We start from the raw sequence: 18,925 nt of genomic DNA on the forward strand, positions 1-18,925 counted from the left end.
AAAAAAAAAAAAAAAAAAAAAAAAAAAAAAAAAAAAAAAAAAAAAAAAAAAACTACAAAAGGAGTAAAATGATACAAAAGAGGGAAAAGAAAAGTTACACTCTACTAGATGCCCTCTCTTCCTCATCCTCAAGCTGTATATGTTCAAGATATTCCTTACTTTTGCAGACCACAAACGTGTCCAGTGGAGGTTCTGGAACTGAATCAGACAAAACCAAAATCATGAACATTCAAATAACATGTAATTAATCAAATTTACATCAATAAAATTTCACACGTGCTGATAACTTCCAAAGGAATATGATGCAGAAATAAGCCAAATCAATATAAGAAAAATGAATGGACCAAAATGGTAGGTTTTTAAAAGTACGGGGACCAAAATGGACATTTTGAAAATATAGAAATCAAAATGAACCAATGATAAAAGTTCAAGAAACAAAATGAATCAAGGCAAAAAATATAGGGACCAAAGAGTATTTAAACCCAAAAAAAAAAAAAATCTGACAGTTTATAAGGCAGGACAAATTCACTCTATCTGACGAGACATCCAACTAAGAAGCATGGGAGAGAAAAAAAATATGGCGGCAGATTGGAAATAAAAATCCTACATGAGAATTGATCAGAACTATTCTACATATTGACTTTAAGTTACTCTCGTGCCAATACATTGTCAGAGAACATCGCGTGGAAGTATCAAATAAGTTCTAATTCCGAGCACCTATGCAGTTCTTTGAAAAGCACCAATGATAGGAATACTGAAAGGAAGCTAAATCTTTCGGAACCTTAACTTCTTAAAATTATTGCAATTCCATTATGAACTATTTAATCAAAGAAGTTCATCAATGCTCTTTAACGAACCAAGATCCAATAGATTGATCTTACTAAAGGAATTGCACCATGTCCACATACATTACCATCTGCAGATACAAATTGAGGAATACATAACATGAATGTGAACATTAAAAAAACACACACAAAAAAAAAAAAGAAAGAAAAAAAAAGGTGAGAGAGCATGTGATTCAGTGATTTATGTAAACAATCAAAGAATTTATTTTGAAGGTGTTTGAGTACCCATGTCATCCTCTTCACTTATTATAGATTGCCTCAAAATGTCCTGATAATTATTTGGCAATTTTGATAGAACACTCTCATCAAAATGTTTTTTCATATCATGACTACACCTGCGCCACAACATGAATGTCAGAAGAAGAAGAAAACAACTAGACCATTAGAAAATGAACTATATGATATAGCATTCACCTATCAGTAAATGTTATCTCTTCCTCAGAAAGACGTCTGAAAAGTTCATCTGACTTCAAGATATAGAGCATGTACTTCTCAATCTGGGGGAGAAAGATTGTTTTAGAATTATGGAAGCGAAATAGTAGCATACATGGAACTTGAGTTGGAGAATTAAATCGATTTTCTAGTTGGGTCATGATCTGTTCTCTATGCTTGTGTGGAATGTACAAAAATATGATTTCAAACGCAATGAAATCATTATGAACTTACACGAAATATAAAATGGAGAAAAGGAAAAACGAGAAACAAAAGCATAACTACTGTCTCCGAACAAAACTAAACCATAGTTAGGTTGTACCTTCTGTAAGCGAATCCTAATATATGATCTTAACAAGAACTGTGTCCTATCTAAATCCATCTGATAGAGTGATACAATTAGGGGATCGATACCACTTCTTGAATATTCCTCTATAGTATCTTCCTGAAAACGGATGAGAATGGTATCAATGTCAGTAATCTATGAATAAGGTAAATGGACCACACAATTGAAGAATTATTATAATTTAAGAACAATGTATCAATATGTATTTTTAGTTTGCTACCAAGAAAATCTGTATGATAATTTTGTGTGTGTGTGGAATGTGAAACAAAAGGGCGTTGATCGGACAATTACCAATTCTTTTTATAAATTTATAAAATAAATTTTGAGAATCAAATATATGAACTAAAATTGCAATTTCAGAAACTGGATTTTATGTAAATGAAATCTTGAATTACTAAAATTCCAGAGGTGATATTCAATTATTCCATAATTAACAACATCGGGATTGCATCAGTTGTGATATTGCAACTGATTTTCTTTCCCTACAATTCCTTGGGAACTGAACAGGCATTAAGGCAGAATTCTGGAATACCATTAATTGAATCTGCTCTTTGATTCTCCCAACCAAAGATGCCTCAAAGGGTAGAATCTCAGGAGCAGCTTTTTCATTACGCCAGGCCCTCTTTAGAGGCTCAACATCTGTCGTTGGAGTGAACGTCTCAAAATCATCTGTTTGCGACACCGACGCCCCTCCCAAACTTGATGCCATGTTGTTCAATTATTCTGATGACTCCCAGAATGTTTTCTTATCAATGCCTAAACAAATTGAGATGAGAAGTCCAATCAGAATTGCTGCCAATTGGTGTTTCGTTGTGACTTAGAATGGCAAACTTAAATCAACAATTGGGAATTTTCCAGGTCTTATTACCCCCTTTTTGGTGTGTCTGCGACTATGAAATGGCCGCTACATTGAAGACAAATGAAAAGTGGCAAGGTCAATGGCTTCTCAATGGGGATGACAACAAGATAGGGATTAAGGGCCCTCCTAACCCAATACTAACGCTCTCTGACCTCACCTCAAATAACAATGTTCAAATAAGCACAAATTACAGGCTTAGATACTGTAGAGTTTAACTGAGATCAGAATGATAGGAACCAAAACATAATCACAATGTATTGGAATATGAAAGGTAAAGAAATTTACAAGATAAACAAGTAATTCGAGGTACTTGCAAATCTCTCAAACCCTAATTCAGTAACCAAAATAATGTCTAATTTCTTCCTTCCTTACTCCTCTATTTATAACCAAATATCCTAACAACTTCCCTAACTAATAACTAATATATCCATAATAACATTGTGATAGAACCTCTATTCCAAATACAGAGACGAATTTCATTCTAAACTCTTGGTTTGAGGATTCTTTAAAAACCTATAATTTTAGTCAAAAATCAGGTATGCGAAAGACAAGTCACGAGTGGGAGGGAAAAACAACAGACTGATTTCTAGGTTAGTAATCCAACTATTACCAGAGAAGATTACAGTTCAGTCAAGAAACTCAAATTCATCAGGAAAGCATCCCCCGCGACTACAAGAGATTTGAGAGAAAACTAAGATCGCACCCTCACCTTCCCGTCTCCGCCAATCGCAAGCTTCCTAGCTCAAACATTAACCCCTCCCAACAACAGAAGAAAAAGAACAGTGAATTCAGCAAAACCAGTTGTGAAAAAGAAATAGTCCATATGAAATTCAACGAATACTTACGAAGAACGAAGCAGATAGCGAAATGGAGAGAATGGGTGCGTCTCGTATTTTGGGAGAACTGGAAAAGCCAAAGGGAGCGAAATGGCGCCAAATGAAGAATGACTCTGCGCTCCGGCGGGTTTTCAATTTTTATTTATTAAAAAAAAAAAAGCGAAAAATCAATTCAGTGAGTTGTGTTTCTGAATTTTATTATTTGTCCTAAATTTTAATATATTATAATTTAATGTTTTAATTTAAATTTATAACATTTATTTACTACCATGAATATTAGTGGTGTTAAGATTTAATAAAAATTATAATATAAATAGATCAATAAACTTTAAACTAATTACGAACCTATTATGATTATAAGCCACAAATTCTACGTAATTTAATAATATAAATTTACATTTAATTTTGATGAAATTTTTTACAATAATAATTAAATCCTTAAAAATTAAAGGATTACAAGTTAAATTGTTCAAAAAAATTAAAATTACAATAATAAATAATTACAAATACTCTTTTATAATTACTAAATTGTTATTTTTTATGAAATTTTTAACAATAAGTCATTGAAATTAAAATTTTAAACATTAAATATAGAAAATAATTGAAACTCTTCCAATAATACATTTGAAGAGTATAAAAATTAAAATTGGGCCACAAATTCTCAATTAAATTTGGTCTGATTTTAAACCTTTAAATTAAATATATATATATAATTTTAAAAAATATATTTTTTTGTCTCACTTATGATAAACGAAATTTCACTAGGCATGTGGGAGATACTCGTGTCTCGAGTCTAAATGGACAAAAATCTGACAGAGCAATGTCGTGTGGTGTAGAAGACCTCGGATCGTAAAATTCTTTTCTCGTAGAAGTAATGATTGTATCTAGTGAAAAAGTATCGGCTAACTTTGTGCCGGTAGCGACAGTAACAAAAGCTGCAAGAGAAATAACTAACATCGGTACGACTTCCTAGTTCTGAACAAGAGATTGGGCAGAAGTTTCTCCATTTCCTAATCAATTTATTAACTATTCAGTCACAAATGATGAACAAAGTCACAACAGAAACCAATCAATCATCCTTGAGGTAGCTAAATACACAACTTTACAAGCAAAAGAGAGTATTATTAGCAGCCTAAATGAAGCTAAAGAATGCAGCTAGCACACAAGCCAAACGAATATAATCTCACCAATGAACATAAGAAGAGAAACATACGTTCTGGGAATCTGCTTGCTTCGTGGAATAGAGATTCTAAGAGAGCTTTGTTCTTCATAGGATCGAGAATTCCAAATTTATCACGATTATGAACCAAGATTTGAGTTTCATTTTTCTCTTACCGAGGCACTCCTTTGTGAGTTTGTAGAGAATGAACGGAGATCAGGAGCTGTCAGATCTCTGTGGTCCTTGCGTATGCTCCAGAGTATCTCTGCACATCTCCTCATGCTCGGCCGACTATGCCTCCGGGGAGCCAAGCATTGTAAGGCCAACTCCAGAATCTTTTCCGCTGCTGAATGATTTGCAGTTGTTTGCTCTAGATTTGGGTCCAAAAGTGTGCTGGCCTCTCCTTCACAAAACTTCTTCATGGCCTACATTTATGTCAACGCAGAGCAGTGTGTGAAGAACAAATGATAATTAGTTTCTCACCATGGTACGATCTTATTTAGATTGAATTTGTATTCACATGAGCTATTTTTTAGATTCTACTAAAAACTACGTACCAATAGAGATAGTGTCATTTATGTAACTACTATGGACTATATTCGGTTAAGATCCACCAACCTATACAATGGTATAATATTGTTCACTTTGAGCATAAGCTCTCGTGGCTCTTTTTGGTTTCCCCAAAAAATCTCGTATCAATAGAGATAATATTCCTTACTTATAAACTCATGATCATTTCCTTAATTAACCAATTTGGAACTCCCTCTCAACAATCCTCAACGTATTCTCTACGGTTATGATATATAATCCTAAACTAGTAGTGAAGCGAAGAGAGAAAAAGGCTCACCCATTTTGGAGTGATCCGCTGGTCAAGTTCTCGTTTGGGTTCTATGGGGCGCCTGCCTGTGACTAATTCAACCAACAAAACACCAAATGAATAGATATCACTCTTTTCAGTCAGTTGGTAAGTTTTGAGATATTCTGGGTCTAAGTAGCCAGCAGTTCCTTTGACTTGAGTGGACACATGGGTCGCATCGCCGTCTGCTGCAAGTCTTGCAAAGCCAAAGTCCGCAACTTTGGCTCTATAATTCTCGGTCAAGAGAATGTTGGAAGACTTTATGTCTCTATGAATGATGGGACGATCTACACACAGCAAGTATAGTCAGGCCAACAAGAACCAGAAGATGTATGATCTAATAAAATCAACAGAAGATGTATGATCTAATAAAATCAACAGCTATAACGACTCTAGATTTCAACGAAGATACATTAAGATTTGAGTTTAGAATGTGTTCTTCAATAAACAAGTTTGGAAGAATCATTAATTGAGCATCTTTCCATAAAGAACTGTACATGTTTTGTTTTAAAAGTGCCATTGGCCCATAGAAACACTTTTCAGCCTCCCAAAAGTCATTCCAGACGCGCACTAGGTTCTATATAGTTAAGATGAGTTGAGCACCAAATCAAATCCATACCTGTATACATATGAAGATACGTTATTGCATGAGCCACATCGGTTGCAATGGCGAGCCTTGTAGCAAGGTCAAGAGTAGTGCCATGGATGCCTGCCATCAAGTTTGGTGATTCAGATAAGAGTACTAAACTGTGTAGTTTAAAGAGAGGATAAAGCTGAAACAAAGTAACTCACATTCTAAGTGCTCTCTGAGTGTCCCATTCGGCACATACTCAACAATGACGATTCTTTCATCTTCATGTTCCAGATATCCATAGAACTTAACCAGATTTAAATGTTCTACTTGTGCAAGTGTTTGGATCTCGCTTTGAAACTCCACGCCCAAATTATTATCATATACACTCTGCAGAGAAAGAGGTTATGAAAGAAAAAAAAAATGAATCCACGTTAACAACAATGAACAGAGATGGTGATTGAAAGCAATAAGCCATAAACTGCTTAAGAATCAAATTTAACCTTCTTGGCACGTTTTATTGCCACAAGAACTCCATCAAGTTTCCCCTTGTAGACAGCCCCAAAACCCCCTTGGCCAATTTTTGAAGATGCGGAGAAGTTCTTCGTAGCCTTGCGGATTTCTTCTATGCTGATCCTTAAAGATCCAGGCTCTCGATCATGGGCAGCTAGATTTGAACTGAAGTGGGTTTCTCGCCTAGATCCTTGATTTCTTTTGCTATTATGACTGGAAGCATCTGAATTACAGAGATATAAAACACACAAATTCATCCTAAGATCACAATCGGAATAAGTGGTTTACTGCTTATTTTCCCTTTGAAAGAGAGAACAATTTGAACCAGACAGCCCACGAAGACTGAAATTGGTAATTGCAGTTTCTTAACTGACTCAATTTCAGGAACTTCATAAATGATTCGGAAAATCCACTTGTTCCTATCTTCCTCTAGTTATCTAACAAATAAATGATAGAATTTAATGCGCAAAAGACAAAGAGTTTCAAATCTCAATGTATCACAAGGTTAAGAAAGCCTCTATCTCAGACAATCTACGATTAGAAACAGATAAGCGAGTCTTGGAGAATATGTTTTTGCAATTATCAAGAACAGGGAATTTCCAAGTTGAGATAGTGTAGAAAACAAGCAAGACTAAAATCTTCACCAAAATTTCAGACGAACATCCACGATCCAAAAACCAACAGAAAAGAGATAACATTAAACAGTAGGTTAACAGCTCTGAAAAGACGCCGCAACGAGACCTATTCATTCATCTTCACTACCAGTTTCTTAAAAGATAAACCAAAAGCTAAGACAGGTGATCCAAGTCTTTCTCATTCCCCAAGCTTAAAATCAAGTATTACCTGAAGAATGACGAAATTCGCTACCAATACCAAAACCCGGCGAAGTTTCCTTCTCCGGCGGTGTAAAGCAAGTAATGAAAGCTCCGGCGACGGACCGTGCAGCGGCTTTCACCGGATTAAGTCGGGAACGGGATTCCATACCAGCGGACACATCGGGACTGGGCAAGTAAGAAAGATAAGGCGATCCACTACAACGGGAGCTGGAGTTCCGCCTCTCACTGACAGAGCTAGAATTCCGCCGCTCACCGCTGGAGCTAGAATACCGCCGCTCCCCGCTGGAGCTAGAATACCGCCGCTCACCGCCGTGCCACGGACTTGAGCTCGTCATTGGCGCTAACAGAGTAAAACCAACAAGACTCTCAGAAATGGCGGTACCTATTAATGTTATTGTTGAGAAAGTTAAAAAAAAAAAAAAAAAGAATAGAAAAGAGGTCGATGACGCTAACGTGCGCTAGCGTCAAATTCAAGATTTATGCTGATTGGTCCGTCAATGCCCTTCTAATGTACGCCGTTAGAGATACCCACGCGCCCCCGCGTGAATGTGTTTGAAAAGAAATTTCCTTTCTACTATTATTTGAAAAGTTCTCTCCTTATTTTTTTTTTCTTTTTTTTTAATTCCATCCATCCAAAAAAACACTATTTAATAACATATATTATATATATATATATATATATATATATATATATATATATAAAAACTTTTCCATTTATTTAACAAATAAATTGATTATTTTTTAATTTCAAATTTTAACGTATTAAATTTTTTTATCATTTAAACATATTTATAATTACTAAACTAAAAATTTCAAATTCTTGCAATAAAAAAAAACGATATATTATAAAATTATCGAACATATACTCAAATTTTTTAAATGATTTAAATTTTGTTATCAAAAGTGGTTGTCCCTCTCATCCGAGCAGCTTCTACCAAATAATAACGAAACTTTCTAGGCCAAAATTATTATTTTTTATTATTTATTTTTAACGAAAAATTAGAGTTTCAATTATGGTGAAAGAAGGAAGGTGACACTTAGATTATAAGTTAATCAAAGAGGGAGATGGTGGGGTTAGGTTGGGAGATTGCCGATCACATCTAATGTAATGATTTTGAATTCATAAATCCGGTGTGACGTGGAAATTTAAAACATTAAATTTTAAATTCAAGGTTTATAATTTATACTCGTCCCTAAGTGAAAAATGAACTTTATAATCGTAAATTTATAGATCTAAAATCTTCATTGATTAAGATATCATATATTGATTCGAGCATAATTTAATAAATAAAATATCAATTATCATAAAAAAAAAATTACAATCCCACGAGTGTTGTTCTCGAACAAATATCGAGATATCCTATTATTTAAATTAAACTAAATAAATAATTTTGAACGTGATTAAATAATATTTAGGTGATTTAATTATTGATTTTTTCAGTTGGTTTGAGAAGCCCAATGAATTTAATGCGGCCCGTTGAATTTATGAAAATGAGAGGACTTGGCCCTCTTCGCAGCTGCAAGGCAATTTGCGGATGATGGCGGGCTGGACATTAAATGCGTCATTTTTTAGATTTTTTTATTTATTATAATTTGAACTAAAATGAATAAAATAATAATATTATTAATTAGGGGACGAAGACTTATTCCTACCTAGATCAACTCAGAGACATATATTTTCAACAAAAAGGTCAGATGTTTGAAACGTTAACGATAAATATTTTTGTATAGAATTGAAATGTTGTTGTTAGTGGGTATCTTGTTGATAGTTGCCACCATCTCGGTCTTAAATGTCGGCGAACGTTCTTTTTCTAAGAATCCTTCCACGTTCAAAGCATAACGTGTAAGATTTTTTTCTTTTTTTCATTTTTTCAAAACTCCCTTTGAAAAAATTATTGGGTTTCGCTCGATGTTGTTCGAGTTAAACTATGAAAATGTTTCTAATGAAAATTTTTACGAGCTATCTATGTATCGTTTTAGGTAAATACGATATTTTTAGTTGCACGAACCACTAACTCAAACATTAAAACATGAATCGAGAACCCTAAGTAGAATTAGTGAGTCGTGCAATAGGTGACCAATTTGTACGATTCGGGAGTACTTGAATCAGGCGTTTAAGTGCACCGCACCCATATGATGAATACGAATATAGTTGAACACGATAACATGTCAAAGAAGTCGGGCTATTTTAATAAATTTTAAAGTCGGCTAAATTAAATGTATAATAAAGAAATTATTTGAATGCAGAAAATTTCACCTAAAATTAAATAAAATACTGTTTTATTATTCTCCAAAAATATTAATTATTAATGTTGAATTTTATTATCTATTAATCAATTAAAAATAAATAAATAAATAAATAGCGATATCCTAAAAAAGAAAGACAATATCATGTGCGATAACAGGATATTGAATTTTGTTTACATAATTAATACAAATTAATAATTTAATTGAAAAGGACCAATCGAAATGATTGAAATCCAGAATTTATATATATTAAATAGATACGTTCCATTTAGTCGGTGATTCTTGACTATAAATGGGTGGTTTTATTTCATAAAGTTTAATTAATTAAAAATAAAATAAAAAAGCAAGCATTAATTATAATTTTAAAAAACTTTATATAATTTAAATATGTTAATTAAAACATAGTTTAATAGATATAATATATGTCACGTCGAGAATATAAAATATTATCTAACATATAACAAAAACACTATTGTATTTCATTCACTTCATGAACACTGCTTTCTGTTGTGGTAGGTCCAAGGAGAAAAGCTGTTCATTTTTCTTTTTCTTTTTCTTTTTCTTTTTGTCCATTTCGTTATGATTTTTTCTCAACGTAATTTCGATTGTCGCGTCTGTTCGTATCGATTTTAGAGACACAAGCGGTATTCAAAAACTTTTGATTAAATTCAGCACAATAATTAGTAATCGAGAGAGCTGTATGGCAAATCGGCGTCCTCAATCAGCTCTTGAAAGCGACTCGCGTGGATTGAAGTTGCAGCCCGAAATTGCACTGCTCAGCACAGGCGCCAATTTCTTCCTCAGACGATTCTCTTAATCGGTTCGTTTCGATTTCGTCGCATTTGTTCTTGATCATTTCGTTTTTCCGATTCGTTTTGAGCTTTTGCGTTTTTGTTAATGCTGTTGCTGATGATTCTGTGATCTGAGTTTTGTTTTGCTGATTAGCGTTTTGAATTTCTGTTGGATAGTGGATTTTTTCATCGTTCTTGATGGAAGTTATTATTATTATTATTATTCAAACCTATGATCTTAGTCGAGTTGAACTAAGAAGAACATGTTGGATTGTTGATGATCAAATGATTTTTGTTTCCTTGGGGGTTGTAAGCAGCTGGGGATTAGAAAGAGATTTAGAGGGGATTTAAGAACTTTTCTGGAGCTGTAGCTACGGCGGTGGAAGCAAAAATGTAAAGGGTTCACTGGTTTTTAAATTTTGCTATGTGCACTTTTAATGGCTGCCTTTGAAACGTGCTCTCTGTTCATTTGAGCGAAACATGAGATGTTTCTCTGTGTTTCTTTTCTTTGTTAGTCAGTGGGAAAGTGACTTCTCAACGCCTTGTTGTTTTCATTCATTAATTTTTACCAAATCAAAGTCTAATGGACACAATATTTATGATATAATTCAAGTTGATTTGAAGTACTTTTGCATCTTGTCTATGTGTTCATTATGAAGCATTCAGTGGTTATTTGTAGTATGGTTTGAATTTGGCTCAACTGTATGAAGTTTAAACTCTGCTAAGCGAGGATGGTACCTAATCGGGTTCGTTACTCGTGCTGCTAAGATTTTTAGTAGTTATGTGCAATTTGGCTCTTTGATTGTGTAGTCTAGTTCATTTGAGGTATTCATCCGTGTTTATATCTCACCATATCGCCTACTATTTTTTGAAGCTCGATCTCTCCCCTGGATGAACCATATAGCCAAGAGAAACCATGAACTAAAATAGAAGAACTTGCCCCACCCATGAGTAAATATTTCGTAGTAGCCTCATTAAACCGTACATCTTTCTTGGTATATCCAGATAATAGGTAGGAGCATAAACTGAAACGTTATGGAGCTACAAAAATAGTTATTAAATCATTAGCATGCATAATAACAAAACTCTGTACAATGTGTACTCTACGAACAGAGGGAAGCATAGTAAAATAAGAAAGTGAAAGATTTCATTACGGTGAGATATATGGTGGTTGTGGGAAGTATGACTAAAGTTCCTCCTTTCTACATCCAAAACTATTTGCCCAAACCAATATGCGGTTACGAATATATTGGGGTTGTTTTTAGAATCTCGAGTCGTGAGAATTAGCTTTGTTCATTAACGAGACATTTTGGAAGCCATAATCGTTGTCTCCTTCCACATTGATGAAATAGAATTTTGCTTGTTGATCTTCAAGTTATAGACTGGTTTCCCTGTCTCCTTTCTTGGAGAAGAATTTTCAGCTCCATATGTTACAATGTTGTGACCGCCTAAGCCCACAGCTAACAGATATTGTCCTCTTTCGTACTTCCCTTCAAGGTTTTAAAATACGTTAACTAGAGAGAGGTTTTCACACCTTTATAAGGAATGCTTCGGTCCCCTCTTCAATCGATGTGGGATCTCACAATCCACCCCCTTGGAGGCCAGTGTCCTCATTGGCACATCGCCCAATGTCTAGCTCTGATATCATTTGTAACCGTCCAAGTCTACCGCTATCAGATATTGTCTCTTTTGGGATTTCCCTTTCGGGCTTCCTCTCTAAGTTTTAAACCGTGTCAACTAAGGAGAGGTTTCCACACCCTTATAAGGAATGCTTTGTTCCCCTCTCCAACCGACGTGGGATCTCACAATGCCTCAGTTCTTCTTCTACCTTTGCATCCGTGTGTTTACTGTCAATCTGTATTAGTTCTTTGTCCTTACCGTCTGTTCTCGAAGTTTGTGCACAACATTAGGCCATATAACAGGAAACCATGTTCTAACAGCTGCTGGGTTGGATCAGAGAAATCATTAAAGAATGGGAGGCTGCTGCTGTTCGACCCGAAAATCGGATGGAACTCCAGCATACTACTATGTTAGTTCATTTTCCTTTCCACACGATCACGAACCATTGTTGCACCTGTTCTCTTTAGGCCAATACTAAGATCCAAAATTCACTCCTTTCTGCAGTGCCCGCTGTCTATGGAGGAGCGTGAGTCATCCGAAATTCATGGTGGCTCAGGGTCCATGCTCATTGGTGCAGGACATGATTTGAACCTGGATTTGTCGATACCGAACACTTACCGAGCCCCTCCGACACCTCTCCCGTATGATGCAGCTTTGAAATGTCCACAACCGAAAGATCTCAACTCTTTTAAAGAAACAAAATGTGGATGCAGTTTTAAAACTTCATCAGCATTGAAAATTGTTGGGGAACTGGATTGTAAGTTCCAAGACAGCCCTTTGCTCGGAGGCCCTCCACGGAAACTCGATCACTCCAAGTCGAAAGGCAATACTCCCAGTCCGGTCACCGAAGAAGAGGATGTCTGTCCCATTTGTCTTGAAGGTGAGTTGCATTGGCATCTATAGAAACTGATACTCTTCTGCATATCATTCTTCTTTTCACTTATCAAATCACCAATTCATGTTTGTTTAACATTGTGTCTCCTATGTAGAGTATGGTTCTGAACATCCAGAAATTATCACAAAATGCAAGCATCACTTTCACCTTGCTTGCCTTCTCGAGTGGACCGAAAGAAGCAATGCCTGTCCTATCTGCGACAAGGTTTGTTCTAACGAGCTACGAGTATGCTGACAGAATTCGAATCTCGATCTTGTTAGCTATAATAGCCCAAGCCCACCGCTAGCAGATATTGTCCTCTTTGGGCTTTCCCTTTCGGGTTTTCCCTTAAGGTTTTAAAAATGAGTCTGCCAAGAAGACGATTTTCACACTCTTATAAGGAATGCTTCATTCCCCATTCCAACCGACGTGGGATCTCACAATCTACCTCCCTTTCTAGCTCAATGTCCTCGCTGACACACCAGCCTGTGACTGGTTCTGGTACAATTTGTAACAGCCCAAACCCACCACTCACAGATATTATCCGTTTTGGCTCGTTACATATCGTCATCAGCCTCACGGTTTTAAAAACACATTTTATAACCTTGAGGGAAAGTTTAGAAGAGAAAGTCCAAAGAGGACAATATTTGTTAGCAGTGGGCTTGGGACGTTACAAGCACTGTCCATCATTTACGTTGCCATAGACGACAATTTTCCGAGTTCTATATAAATAAAAAAACACTTCCAAAGCTGATCGAACTTTTTGCTCGATTTTTTTATGCAGGAGACGATATTTGAGTTACCTTGAGTCTGCAGAAATGAGAAACTTCTCTAGTCGTTAAAAGTCAAGCTTGAGCTCAGTTCATCACTGCGTTCAATTACAGGTTCATTTTCAAAACCATGGCTGTATAGATAAGTTGATTGCTTCATAGCTGCAAGTTCGAGATATAAATTGTCGTAGGCAGTCGATTCGATACATAGGCCGAGGAAGAAATAATGGTCTGGTTCCTCATGTTGTTGGATGTTCATGCATATTCATTCTTTTCACAATATTTGATCATCAATTCTGATGGAACTCTTGTAAGATTCATACATGTCTTTCTCATTTATCTCGAGCTTTATGATCTCTCCAACTTTGTGCAGTTTTTAGATAGTTTAAATATACCACACACTTCTATATTGAAATCTAACACTGTATCTGAATAAGAATTTTAGTCTTGATACTTCATTTATGAAAATTTAGAGTAGTTTGAAATTTTAATTGATATTAGCTGTTGTCGGTGAATACAAATTATTTTTGTAACAGCTCAAGCTCACTTGCGGGTAGAGATGGTTTACTTTGGCCCATTACGTATCGTCGTCAGCCTCACGGATTAAAACATATTAAATAGGGAGAGGTTTTCACACCCTTGTGAAAAAATGTTTCGTTCCCCTCTCTAACTCAATTCTTTCGATAAATGGTATCGGACTCAAACATCGGACAGTGTGCCAGGAAGAACGCTGGGCTCCTAAGGGGGTGGATTGTGAAATTTCACATTGGTTGGAGAGGGAACTGGAACATTTTTTATAAGTTGGAGAGGGAACCGAAACATTTTTTATAAGAGTGTGGAAACCTCTCTCTAGTGTACATGTTTTAAAATCGTGAAGCTAACGACGATACGTAACGGGCCAAAGCGAACAATATTTGCTAGCGGTGAGCTTGGGCTATTACAATTTTGATTATGTCACTTAGATGTCACCTGACTGATCTAATTCAACCTACACATCAAGAACGGTTCATTATTTTTTAAAATTACAATATTATCCTCGACATTTCATAAACTTTTCAGACCTACACGAGAAATTTGAATGGTAGTTTTGAACTACTTATTAATATATCAAAATAGAATTATAATATTTAAAAAGTATAAGGGTACTTTTGAGATTATTAGCAAAATTCTAAGTGTATTTTTTTAAAATTTAGCTAAAGTGAAATACTAGGGTAGTGGAACTAAAAATTAGGGATTATCGTATGCTTATAAACCTTGAGGAAAAAGATCCATTTCTTTTAATACAAAGATACCGTTCCTTGATTCGAATCTCATCTCTTACTTCCTTGTTCCTTCTACTCAGCTTCGGAGTTCCGTCGCCGGACAGAGTTCCGAACTTCGAAGAAGATAACCGGAGGTTCTGATAAGAGCCGCCGATTTTAGGAGCTCATCGTGCAAATACGATTTACGAGGCTGAATTCCTATGGTATCCTCTAACGATCTTGACGTACGAAATCAATCAATCTAGAGCGATTCAAATAATCGTGTATTAGTATTTAGTAATAAAAGAGATGAGGCACGGGAGATTATTTTATTCTGGTTCCGGAATTCGATGTTCTTGATCTCATTGTTAATCTCTTCCCGCCAAAAAGTTTTGGTTATCCGAAAATTTACCTGTGGATGTACACTTTTATTCCTAGTCCACAAATCTTCTGTCTCATAGTCTTTTTGCTGCATTACGTTTTTTTTTTCCCCTCTTTATCGTTCGAAGGAAAATTTATATTTGTTTTTAGAACTCGAACCATCAACAATCAATGTTGTGATGGTTCATGATGGTTAATGGGGCTGCAATAGGTTTTGCGAGGATCTTTGGGAAAGCTTATAGCAAGTTGTCGACGAACTAGGGTGTTTTCTGAGTATCGCCTATTGACTCAGATAGTGCGATAAGATTTATTGTTGATGTTTAGTTTAAAATGCGTCCTGAAATTCGGTCTAGGATGAATTCGACTGGTTTGAATGCATGAAAGGGACCCTTGTGTACTAAGGCAGTTTTGGGTCCCAAGATTCTGAACTAAAATGACTTCAGACGAGCAAAATTTCGATTTGTTTAAGCTATTTGTGGCTGTACGAGATAAGGGTGGTTATAATGTTGTATCGAGGAAGGATCTGTGGGATCTGGTAGCAGAAGAATCTGGTTTAGGTTCTATCATCTCCTCCACAGTGAAAGTGCTGTACGTTGAGTATTTGAATGTTTTAGAGAGATTTCTAGAAAGGGTTGTTGAGGATAGAGACTCCACAAATTGTTGCAGCAGTAATGGAGACAGTACGGGCTTCGGACTCAATTGCTCGCCGCTGGATATTCAGTCTTTGAAGAAGAACAATGATTTGCAGGACTCAAATTTTTCGGTATGTGATGATAGGATTGTGGTTCCAAAGACTGATAGGGACAATTATACTGCTGGTTGTGGGGAAACCTTTTGCCAATCAAATAAGAGCAAGCCGGACATTCATGACACAAATGACTTGTATGAAGATGAAGACTTTAGCCTGGAATTAGCATCCAATGTGGACGAGAATTTTGATGACATTGAGAAATCCAATAGTCTAAACATTCAGAAATATGAAAATGCATTAGTGGACGGAGTAGAAAGCAATGTGGAGTTCCCTTACGACTGCAGAAAGTGTGATGGTTATGATTCTGATAACAAACAAGGAGTGTCAGTCGAGGAACATAATTTTAGCCATGAGAAAAAGTGTGAGTCCATGTTAGGAATGGTGAATTGGATCGCAGAAATTGCAAAGAATCCATGTAACCCTGCTATTGGGTTATTACCTGAACGTTCGGAGTGGAAGTCAAGCGCAAATGAAGAGATCTGGAAGCAAGTTCTTCTGATTCGAGAGGCAATGTTCCTGCAAGGACATATTAATTCTTATGCTGTGCAGGTATATTTCTATGAAAACTTGATCTTGCAAAAATTATTTACATGAATATTATTCCATCCTACTTATAATCATAACATTCAGTCTGAAACCATTTTGTAAAAGAGATATCAACATGCCGCATGTATAGTGCTGTGCTCTCCCTTGCTTGATACTTTAAAGTGTGAGTATTCAGTTCAGTGCGCTAGTGCTTGTGGTCTGTGTCTATTGCAGCTCTACCAAGCACTTGGTTCGTTTTATACTTGTGAAAATAGCCACAAAACAACCTATTGTGTAGTTTTTGAGGATGATTGCATGGATTCTTCCTTTCATGTTCTTGAAATAATTGTTGGCACATTTATTTAGTGCCTCATCTGTTTTCTGCATTGGTAGATATTATATAGGCTTACCATGGTTCTTTGTTCGGGTTTCGGTTTTATGGATAATCTTGTCTACTTGATGCAGCACCATTACATTCTCTGCTTATTGTGTTAGATCGCAAATAATGTTCTGTGTGACTAGGAATATGCAAGTTTATGAAATACACTGTTAGTATTTGAATCTTTTTGCTGCAGTTTAGCATTCTGCATGTTTTCAGTATGACAATATGGGTTAAGATGCTTATGTTCTTCAAAGAATGCTTAAAAATTGAAAACTTGGCTACAATTTCCGATCTCTTTAGCGTGTAGTTAATGCATGGTAATGTTATTTAAGCGTTCCTCTTATTATAATATCAGGGCATACATCAAGGCTCCAGCTACAAGCTAAGAAAGAGGACAAAATCCGGGAAAGTATTTCCTTATGGGATGAGTAGTGCTCAAAGTTTTGTACTGGGGACGGGCAACCGACTAGACCAAGAAATTCTTGTAACAACTGATTCCTGGATGCCAGTTTACATGGGGACATCTGCCTCAAAGCAAATACGTTTAGGGCCAAAGTTTCAAGTTGAAGTACCAGAATGGAGTGGTATAACATCTGGAAGCGACTCTAAGTGGTTGGGTACACTGGCTTGGCCTTCGGATAATGATAGCCAAGCATATCGCCATGAAGACAATCTCGTAGGGAAGGGGCGGGAAGATTCGTGTAAATGTCAGGTACGCGGTTCCCCTAAATGCACTCAATATCATATTTTAGAGAAAAGATTGAAAGTCAAGATGGAAATAGGCTATGCATTCTATAACTGGAAATTCGATAGAATGGGGGAGGAAGTAAGACTTCGTTGGACCGGGAAAGAGGAGCGTAAGTTTAAAAGTGCGGTGAGGTGTAGTTCTGAATCTTTTAAGCAGTCTTTCAGGAATCATATTTCCAAGTTTTTCCCTTATAAAAGCAGAGAAGACATAGTATGCTACTACTTTAATGTCTTCATATTGCATCGCAGAAGATTTCAGAACAGATTCACTCCAGATAACATTTGCAGTGATGATGAACTGGAATCGAAGTAGTCGGAAAAAAACCTCATTGGTAAGTCCATAACTGTGTAGAGATGGGAAAATCAGGATATTTTTCTCTTTTCTTTTCCTTGGTTTCATATACATATTTGTTCAGTTACGGGTTGATCAGTGCATAATCTGTATATTTGGGAAATAATAGCTGGAAGAGATTCATGTAGTTAGTTCTGGGCCTTCTGAAGTGTTTGTGCTCTCATACAACCCCTTCATATTCCTGGTTGCAACATCAATGAACATGTTCATTTTCTTTTTGGCAAGGAGTCTCCCTGTCTCTCATGAGATCTTCTAGATTCCCTTTCTTTCTTTCTTCTCTTACCTTGTTAGCCTCAAATCCTTTTCATTGGCCCCTTGTAGTGCCTGAAGAACATCCAATTCTTGACAACGTAGAAGTTTTTGCCTAACATACTCAAACCATAGGATGCACACCTCCTACCTTCAACTGGAAGGGGTATGTTTTTTGCTTGCTGGGGAGAGGTTTGGATGTCTTTTGATACAGTTTCAAGAAAGGAAATATTGTTTGATAAGCTTGTTACTAAGAAACCTAGGTGGGTTTTGTCAACTCACTCATCAATTTCATTAGATTTTATGTGTATTTAGATTACCCAAATGCTTTCCTTTTAGAGCTTTGGAACCCAAATGCTTGTGGAGGTTGGAAAAAACTAGTAGTTTTGGACTTTTCTTGCTGATGAATGTGATATTAGCATGAAAAAACTAATATGTAAAATTACATTTCCTATCAAAATTGAACGAGAAATCCTAAAATGGAAATTTTGCCACATGGTTTTAGTTGATGCATTCCCTTTGATTCATGTAATTCTTTTAGTTTGAATTAAATAGCTTGTTTGATGAGATTTCTTAGAAGAATTAGTAATGTTTTTTTTTTAATCATAAAAAAACTAAAAAATCTTAAATAAATAATTTACTAAGAATAAAGAAAGAAAGAAAGTTGAGTACTTTTTTTTTTTTTTTTAAACATCATGAATTGTGCTTAAATTTGGTTGTAATTCACAAAAATTTCAATTGA

General features: G+C 35.7%; 4 protein-coding genes across 20 annotated transcripts in view; 2 read left to right on the plus strand and 2 right to left on the minus strand.

The window, feature by feature from the left end:
* The window catches only part of LOC111431969 (DNA replication complex GINS protein SLD5), a 5,606-nt gene extending 2,142 nt beyond the window's left edge, over positions 1-3,464 (minus strand). For 2 of the 6 annotated variants that reach the window (XR_002708594.1, XM_023068723.1), the window contains exons 1-7: positions 3,328-3,464; positions 2,492-2,527; positions 2,156-2,379; positions 1,600-1,722; positions 1,260-1,342; positions 1,071-1,180; positions 99-198 (exon numbers count right to left, since the gene is read on the minus strand). Coding sequence is in view for 5 of the 6 variants with exons in the window: in XM_023068723.1 (XP_022924491.1) it covers positions 99-198; positions 1,071-1,180; positions 1,260-1,342; positions 1,600-1,722; positions 2,156-2,332 (593 nt within the window). In the remaining variant the exon portion in view is untranslated. Of the gene's footprint in view, positions 1-98; positions 199-1,070; positions 1,181-1,259; positions 1,343-1,599; positions 1,723-2,155; positions 2,380-2,491; positions 2,528-2,639; positions 2,685-3,191; positions 3,239-3,327 lie in introns of all 6 variants that reach the window. The other 4 variants (XM_023068726.1, XM_023068725.1, XM_023068727.1 and 1 more) reach the window with 4 other exon arrangements.
* An 841-nt stretch (positions 3,465-4,305) lies between these two features.
* On the minus strand, positions 4,306-7,642 carry LOC111431968 (calmodulin-binding receptor-like cytoplasmic kinase 2). Its single transcript, XM_023068722.1, has 6 exons — positions 7,261-7,642; positions 6,408-6,640; positions 6,126-6,294; positions 5,953-6,042; positions 5,325-5,620; positions 4,306-4,902 (listed from the first exon to the last, which is right to left on the minus strand). Exons 1-6 carry the CDS (start codon positions 7,586-7,588, stop codon positions 4,639-4,641), a joined length of 1,380 nt encoding a protein of 459 aa, XP_022924490.1. The 5' UTR covers positions 7,589-7,642; the 3' UTR covers positions 4,306-4,638.
* Positions 7,643-9,996: 2,354 nt separating this feature from the next.
* LOC111431971 (probable E3 ubiquitin-protein ligase RHB1A) lies at positions 9,997-13,972 on the plus strand. Of its 3 annotated transcripts, XM_023068729.1 has the most exons (6): positions 9,997-10,012; positions 10,134-10,320; positions 12,232-12,320; positions 12,416-12,791; positions 12,901-13,010; positions 13,570-13,972. In XM_023068729.1, exons 3-6 carry the CDS (start codon positions 12,264-12,266, stop codon positions 13,591-13,593), a joined length of 567 nt encoding a protein of 188 aa, XP_022924497.1. In that variant the 5' UTR covers positions 9,997-10,012; positions 10,134-10,320; positions 12,232-12,263; the 3' UTR covers positions 13,594-13,972. The 3 variants fall into 3 exon arrangements, with proteins under 3 accessions (XP_022924497.1, XP_022924498.1, XP_022924496.1); XM_023068730.1 differs by lacking the exon at positions 9,997-10,012 and having other exon boundaries at positions 10,028-10,320; positions 12,249-12,320; XM_023068728.1 differs by lacking the exon at positions 9,997-10,012 and having other exon boundaries at positions 10,029-10,320.
* An 824-nt stretch (positions 13,973-14,796) lies between these two features.
* LOC111432204 (AT-rich interactive domain-containing protein 2-like) lies at positions 14,797-18,696 on the plus strand. Of its 10 annotated transcripts, none has more exons than XR_002708620.1 (4): positions 14,797-16,477; positions 17,191-17,547; positions 17,832-17,914; positions 18,256-18,696. XR_002708620.1 is itself a non-coding variant. In XM_023069066.1 (4 exons), the coding sequence occupies exons 1-3, from the start codon at positions 15,611-15,613 to the stop codon at positions 17,663-17,665; spliced, it is 1,272 nt and encodes a 423-aa protein (XP_022924834.1). In that variant the 5' UTR covers positions 14,797-15,610; the 3' UTR covers positions 17,666-17,714; positions 17,832-17,914. The 10 variants fall into 10 exon arrangements, 9 of the variants coding, with proteins under 9 accessions (XP_022924834.1, XP_022924833.1, XP_022924829.1 ...); XM_023069066.1 differs by lacking the exon at positions 18,256-18,696 and adding an exon at positions 17,618-17,714; XM_023069065.1 differs by lacking the exon at positions 18,256-18,696 and adding an exon at positions 17,618-17,714 and having other exon boundaries at positions 17,835-17,914.
* The last annotated feature ends 229 nt before the right edge of the window (positions 18,697-18,925 follow it).

Source organism: Cucurbita moschata, unplaced genomic scaffold, assembly GCF_002738365.1.
Source record: "Cucurbita moschata cultivar Rifu unplaced genomic scaffold, Cmos_1.0 Cmo_Scf00037, whole genome shotgun sequence".
Classification (NCBI taxonomy): Eukaryota; Viridiplantae; Streptophyta; class Magnoliopsida; order Cucurbitales; family Cucurbitaceae; genus Cucurbita; species Cucurbita moschata.

Excerpts from the sequence above, each read along its gene's own strand:
- LOC111431968 (XM_023068722.1), bottom strand. The coding sequence starts at position 7,588 with ATGACGAGCTCAAGTCCGTGGCACGGCGGTGAGCGGCGGTATTCTAGC. Across the intron at positions 6,641-7,260 it reads CGAATTTCGTCATTCTTCAG|ATGCTTCCAGTCATAATAGC; the intron begins GTAATACTTGAT and ends TCTGTAATTCAG. Across the intron at positions 6,043-6,125 it reads ACTCAGAGAGCACTTAGAAT|GCATCCATGGCACTACTCTT; the intron begins GTGAGTTACTTT and ends ACTTGATGGCAG.
- LOC111431971 (XM_023068729.1), top strand. The coding sequence starts at position 12,264 with ATGGGAGGCTGCTGCTGTTCGACCCGAAAATCGGATGGAACTCCAGCA. Across the intron at positions 12,792-12,900 it reads CTGTCCCATTTGTCTTGAAG|AGTATGGTTCTGAACATCCA; the intron begins GTGAGTTGCATT and ends TCTCCTATGTAG. Across the intron at positions 13,011-13,569 it reads CCTGTCCTATCTGCGACAAG|GAGACGATATTTGAGTTACC; the intron begins GTTTGTTCTAAC and ends TTTTTTATGCAG.
- LOC111432204 (XM_023069060.1), top strand. The coding sequence starts at position 15,611 with ATGACTTCAGACGAGCAAAATTTCGATTTGTTTAAGCTATTTGTGGCT. Across the intron at positions 16,478-17,190 it reads TTAATTCTTATGCTGTGCAG|GGCATACATCAAGGCTCCAG; the intron begins GTATATTTCTAT and ends TTATAATATCAG.